The 5,728-nt window shown below is 57.3% G+C and overlaps 4 protein-coding genes across 4 annotated transcripts; 2 read left to right on the top strand and 2 right to left on the bottom strand.

Moving 5' to 3' along the window:
* The first annotated feature begins 412 nt into the window (after window positions 1-412).
* SDRG_11353 (hypothetical protein) lies at window positions 413-1,427 on the top strand. Its single transcript, XM_008617388.1, has one exon. The coding sequence runs from the start codon at window positions 437-439 to the stop codon at window positions 1,307-1,309; it is 873 nt and encodes a 290-aa protein (XP_008615610.1). The 5' UTR covers window positions 413-436; the 3' UTR covers window positions 1,310-1,427.
* Window positions 1,428-1,604: 177 nt separating this feature from the next.
* SDRG_11352 (hypothetical protein) lies at window positions 1,605-3,473 on the bottom strand. Its single transcript, XM_008617387.1, has 8 exons — window positions 3,227-3,473; window positions 3,075-3,185; window positions 2,731-3,028; window positions 2,527-2,684; window positions 2,404-2,481; window positions 2,233-2,353; window positions 1,866-2,185; window positions 1,605-1,811 (listed from the first exon to the last, which is right to left on the bottom strand). Exons 1-8 carry the CDS (start codon window positions 3,464-3,466, stop codon window positions 1,659-1,661), a joined length of 1,479 nt encoding a protein of 492 aa, XP_008615609.1. The 5' UTR covers window positions 3,467-3,473; the 3' UTR covers window positions 1,605-1,658.
* A 586-nt stretch (window positions 3,474-4,059) lies between these two features.
* Window positions 4,060-4,991, top strand: SDRG_11351 (hypothetical protein). Its single transcript, XM_008617386.1, has one exon. The coding sequence runs from the start codon at window positions 4,086-4,088 to the stop codon at window positions 4,686-4,688; it is 603 nt and encodes a 200-aa protein (XP_008615608.1). The 5' UTR covers window positions 4,060-4,085; the 3' UTR covers window positions 4,689-4,991.
* A 190-nt stretch (window positions 4,992-5,181) lies between these two features.
* SDRG_11350 (hypothetical protein) lies at window positions 5,182-5,576 on the bottom strand (the record flags this gene model as incomplete). Its single annotated transcript, XM_008617385.1, has 1 exon — window positions 5,182-5,576. The coding sequence occupies one exon, from the start codon at window positions 5,574-5,576 to the stop codon at window positions 5,247-5,249; it is 330 nt and encodes a 109-aa protein (XP_008615607.1). The 3' UTR covers window positions 5,182-5,246.
* Window positions 5,577-5,728: the final 152 nt, after the last annotated feature.

Raw genomic sequence — 5,728 nt, 5'->3', positions numbered from 1 at the left:
CTTTAGAACACGCAATATTAACCCGTTAAATGCATTTTTCTTACTATAGTCCATGTCGTCGATACGTCAAGTGCGACACAACAAAGGGCGCACGGCCGTTCTGAGTCATGCTTGCAAATATTGATGTGCAATATCAACCCGCCATCGGTCAATATCATCGTGGGTTCGAGGTGTTCAATTCGACTAGATGGGCACCTCGTTGGGTAAAAGACACTATTGAATATGATCCATTATCACCACACTTCAAGGTTGCGTCTTGAGGTCAATACACTACCATCGCATGCCGCGTTGCTGTTGCGTCTCAGCACATCGCAATGCATATTGCGTGCTTGAGCGCACTCTTGGGAGCAATATGTATATAGCGAGTCAGCAATATTCGAAGCGGCCGTGCCACATATCGCGACGCAGGATTGGCTGGCGCCCGAAGTTCGAAGCCATGGATGCGCTTGCAGCAGCGTCGCCAACACCAAATATGGAAGCCGTCCTGCACTCGCGCGACCTCCTCGACGTCGTCTTTGCGTACCAAGACGGCTGGTACAAGGAGCAGCTCGAGCTCATCGTCTCGCTGCAGCTGCGCGGCCTCGACCACCTCGTGCGCTCGGCGCAAGAGCAGCCCATGCCTTCGATCGACGTCGTGGCCGCCATTCTCGAGCCGTGGATCGCCGCCCATGGCCTGCCCGCCGTTCGCCGCGCGATGCGTGACATGGCCAACCTCGGTTGCATGCTCTTCCTCTACTGCGCATACCGCAACGACGCAGCGCTCTTGGCGTCGCTCCACAAGACGACCTTGCTGTCACCATTCGACCAGCGCCGGCTCGTTCACGCCGCCGCGACCCATGGAGCCATCGACGTCATGGCATTTCTGAGCACCCACGCGTACGAAGGCTTTAGTGCCGACACAATGGACGTGGCAGCGGGCGCCGGCCACCTCCACGTCGTCCAGTACCTTGCAAAGCACCGTAGTGACGGCTGCACGACACGTGCCATGGACCAAGCTATCTTCCACGGCCATACCGACATCAACGAGTGGCTCTACGCGCATCGAACGGAAGGGTGCAGCCACAGCGGCCTTCTCTTCGCGGCCAAGCGCGGCAACGACCGCCTCGTCCGCCGCCTCGTCTCGGACGGGCGCATGCGTCTTCTCGGCAGCGAGATCATCCACGCTGCTCGCTACGGCCATTTGGACCTTGTCACGTTCTTGGCCGCCTCGACGAGCGCCTGCCACCTGCAACGCGCGCAGGACGCCGCCATGTTCATGGGGCACACGGCCGTCGCGCAGTTCCTAACGACGCGCCTCGCCGTGCACTAAAGACATTGCATTTTAGCTCGAAGGACAGACTGTCCAGCACGCGTGTCTCGGAGAACTCGGTCGACAGGTCCCGACGCATCGTTGCTGAATACACGATTCTTGTCTGTTGTTGCTACAAGGGTTCCTGACAGAGTTGTATTCTATACGGACGCGGACAGGCTGTCACGGCCGCGTATCAAGTTGATAGTTGCCTGGCCTCCGACCTCGTTGGGTTGGGTGTTTGCACACAAAGCGTCGCCTCGTCCTAGTAAAGCATGGACCACGAGAGAAGTGTTTAGGCTATTATACCAAACGAGGTAGGACAAACATGCGACAAATTTTATAGCTTAGTGTTCGACGAGGAGATACCTCAGTCAAATAACAAGTCGAACGGATTGGTTGGAGGTTTTGTCGCCGGCGGGGCTGCCACTGTAGCAAACGGACCTGCTGCAGTGGGCGCCGGGGCGAGCCCGCGAGGGCTATCAAAGGGGTTGAACGACGACGGGGCCTTTGGGAGCGGCGCCTACATAGACGTCAGACGCCTCTGCCTTCACAAGAGACACCACGCGCTTCATACCAGTGTCGACGTCAGATCATCGTCCCAGAAAATCAGCGGTGCGTCATCCTTCTTCGTCTCGGGCACTGTGATAGGGGCAACCACCGGTGCGTCATCATCAAACGAGATAAGGGGACCGATTGCGCTCTCCACGGACGGGGCGACCGCCGACAGCTTCTGCACCCGCTCTTTAGCAAACGCCGCGAATGGATCCTCGTCATCGTCGTCGGTTGTCGTCGTCTTGGGCGTCGCCCGGTCGTCGGCGAAGGTCGACTTGGCGGCTTTGCGGGGAGAGAGCACGCCTTCCTTGACAAGGTCATCGTCAGGCGCTGCATTGTCTTCTACAGCGATGATGCAGCCGTCGTCATCGTAGTCAAATGGGTCGTACGCTTGTGCTTGCACGACGCCGGAGGACTGGTCATGAGCTTGGCCGCGATCGCACACGCCTCCTTGTAGTGCAACAACGCTTGCTGCACTTCGTCGTTCAAGCTCAGGTATTTTTCCAGGTGCTACATCCGGTAAGATATCAACTTGATACCTTGAAAAGAAGAATGTGTACCGCGCCGTTGCGATTGGCTTCTTGCTCGATGACGACAACAAGCCGCTTCTCGAGTTGCTTGAGCTGCACGGCCAAGTCCTACACCACCTTAGTCGACTATTTGCGGCGACATATGGACTAAACCTGCAAAATATCGTTGCTGTGGAGTGTCGCATAGTTGGTCTTGCTGCATTCGTGGAGCATATCGTCCATCATGTCCATGATATTCTTGGTCACGTGGTACGTATCTTCGGGCGGGAGGTCCTTGTACGCACTTGGCGCCGGCTCGTCCTCGACTTGGTCTACGCCAAACATGACAACTTGTCCACAATAGCACTTGATACAGACCTGCTGCAAATGCAAACGGGTTGTCTTCTTGGCCGCGCGGCGGCGACAGCACGGGCGCCCGCGTCGTGTCGTACTGCGTTGGAAAATGCACGCCCTGGATGCGCATTTTATGGTACGTGTCGACAAAGCCCGCAAAGTCGCGCCGGAACGGAAGGAAGGCCTCGCCCCACGCCTGCACGAGCTCCAGCGTCCGCGCCTGGATCTCCAAGCTGTCGCGCCCGCGCTTGGTCGCGTGCTCCTTGTAGAGCATTTCGAGGGTGTGCATGAACTTGGGCTTGGCAATCCGCTGGCGCATGCCCTAGCCATGCATGGATGAGAGGTTGACATCCAGCGATGGTCATTACCTTGCCGCAGTTCTTGACGATGGCCTCGACCAGATGCAGCGCGGCCAGAACGACGGTCGTCGACGGATTCGCGAGCCGCATGCGCACCATTCGCGCCGCCTCGTCGCGCACCTATGCGACGATGTCACGGGTGTAGAGAGCGATCGCGGTACCTCGTCGTCCAGAACGGCGTTGAGCTTGTCGACGACCGCGATGATGAGCGGCCAGTTCTCTGCGGTCGCATAGTCAGAGGTCGCCTCGTCGGTGAGCTTGTCGAGGGTCTCCATGGCCGTGCGCTGCTCGGGGAGGCAGAGCGCCATGGCCGACTTCTTCTGGATGTAGTCCAATGGCAGCGTCATTGTGAGCTTGCTTTGGCTCTTGGACGCATGGAGGAAGCGGCGCCACTCGGACATGGCGACAAGACGCAACAAAATCCAATGTGGCGTCGTAGGTCAGCCCATCTGTCTTTTCCCGCGTTTTAACGACGTGTAGCGTTAGATCTGACTACCACATGTCTAAATTACCTGGTTTGAACGACGTTCTGTCGATCGTGCCAGGGAGCCGGATAAGGCACCCGGTACGTGGCGGATTGCACTTTGTATCCGGATGACTCTGGCGTGGCATGTGCCACGTCTTTAACCAAGGCACGGTGATGCCCATCAACGTGCTATTGGTGCAAGTACCAAACACCAAGAACAAAGTTGCTACGATACTGCTGTATATCCCCCCCGACCCATTTCCCGACAGAGCGTTGGCGGAATATAAAAGCACCCCAAGATACGTTGGTGCAATTGAAGCTGAAATCTGTCATTTCGAAAGACAAAATTAGGCATAGTAGTTGTCATTGCAGCAGCGCTGGATATAGATGATACAAGTTATAATGAACCCTTGGAGTTCAAAAGGCGGTGTTGGCCAAACTGTCGGCAATGCTGGCGCCAAAGATCGTGGGCGGGGCGTCCGATTGGCGTCATTTCGGCCAATCAAAACCACTCCTTTATTTTCGGCATGCCGCCTTTCCAGTCCACAGCCCCCATGGCGCGCCAGGTGCGGCAGCGCTACGACTGGGACTGCGGGCTCGCCTGTGCAGAAATGGTCCTCACCTGGGCCACACCCAATGCAAGCGAAGACCACGCCGCGCTCGCCGACGCAGTGCGCACGCGCAGCATCTGGACCATCGACCTCGTGGAGCTCCTTCGCGCGCGGCTTCGCGACCGCATCATGTTCTACTCGCTCGTACTCGAGACGTCGCTGCACTTGGCCCACGACGCGTTCTACACGCGCGACTACCTCGATGATATGGCGCGCATCCAGCCGCTCTTTGAGGCCGTCGTTGCCGCCAAGTGCGCGCGGCGCGGCAGTGTCTCGATCGACGCGCTCCGCGCTGCCCTCGCAAACAGCGAGCACGTGGCGCTTGTGCTTATTGACGCCCGCAAGCTCACATGCTGCGTGCAGCTGCCATCCAGCGATGGTTTCCAAGGCCACTTTATCGTTGTCACTTCGATCTCCTCCCGCGGCGTCGCGTATGTGGACCCTGCGTCGCCCGCGCACCCGTCATGCTGGATGAGTCTGGCGTCGTTCGAAGCCGCCAGAAAGAGCCATGGTACCGACGAAGATCTTATTCTTATTCACCAATGAGGCGATGACCCTATCCAAGCCATGGAGCTTCCGTCGCTACCGCCTCAAGATCGTCCAGCAGCCACTGCCGCCGCAGGATCACATGCAACATGGTACAGCGATCGATAGCTTAGCCAGCCTCCACTAGTACCAGTGTCACTCTGAGGAGCATCCTATTTTTCCTCTTCTGCGTGGAGACCAAGCTGCATCCGACCTGATGGCGAACATCGGCTCGTAAGGGTCGACTCGCAGTGCAACAAACAACAACATTCATTTTCGAGTCCGAAGCGTACCATATCCCAATACAGCTTCTTTAGCATGCTACATCTCGATCATAGCAGCCGCCTTGTGTACAAGTCGGTCACCCTACTAGTATAGCGTAAGGACATGATCGATAGATCGCATGATGGTTTGACCCATTTGCAAACTAGGGGTAGGCTAGGTGTAGGGTACGCGTTCCCCCGACTCGCCGTAAACGACGATCCTTTTGGTTCTAGCACACTACTATAATGACTGCAGAGTATGATCGTGTTGACAGAACATCTACACGACATCACATAATGCAACTTTGCCTCTTGCCTACGCGTGCTCGACAGGGCTCGTGAAGACAGCGTCGCGCTTCATGTCGCATAGTTTTGCGGCGCGGCGGACGACCCACACACGCGCCAGAAGCAGCGTCAAGAAGAACACGAGGACACTCGAGGTGACTGCGGTCGCCACCTCGTACGTGCGCGTCATCGACAAGAGCGTGTCACCGAAGCACGTGTCGTACGCCGGGTTCATGTACGTCAATGGCCACGACGCGTAGCACAGCGCGTCGTCGCCGTCGGTCGGGTACTTGGTTTTGGACGCAATGCATTTCGCGGTCGCCATGCAGTAGACACCATGGTACAACTGCGGCGCCGCCATCGGACACGTGGCTTTGATCCACGTTGAAAGCGCAGCGTGGTTGGTCGAGATCGTGGCGAGCGCCGCGCAGCCATAGCAGAGAGCGACGACGTCTTCTTTGAACTTGCGCGCCGGTTCGTTCAAACGATTCAAAAACGTGTGCACGTCAGTGG

This window comes from Saprolegnia diclina (assembly GCF_000281045.1).
Source record: "Saprolegnia diclina VS20 unplaced genomic scaffold supercont1.41, whole genome shotgun sequence".
In the NCBI taxonomy this organism is placed as follows: domain Eukaryota; phylum Oomycota; class Saprolegniomycetes; order Saprolegniales; family Saprolegniaceae; genus Saprolegnia; species Saprolegnia diclina.
This window is presented reverse-complemented; position numbering and strand designations above follow the sequence as displayed.

Coding starts and splice junctions, on each gene's coding strand:
- SDRG_11353 (XM_008617388.1), top strand. CDS start 437: ATGGATGCGCTTGCAGCAGCGTCGCCAACACCAAATATGGAAGCCGTC.
- SDRG_11352 (XM_008617387.1), bottom strand. CDS start 3,466: ATGTCCGAGTGGCGCCGCTTCCTCCATGCGTCCAAGAGCCAAAGCAAG. Junction 2,482..2,526: donor ACAGCAACGATATTTTGCAG/GTTTAGTCCATA, acceptor AAGGTGGTGTAG/GACTTGGCCGTGCAGCTCAA. Junction 1,812..1,865: donor ATGATCTGACGTCGACACTG/GTATGAAGCGCG, acceptor ACGTCTATGTAG/GCGCCGCTCCCAAAGGCCCC.
- SDRG_11351 (XM_008617386.1), top strand. CDS start 4,086: ATGGCGCGCCAGGTGCGGCAGCGCTACGACTGGGACTGCGGGCTCGCC.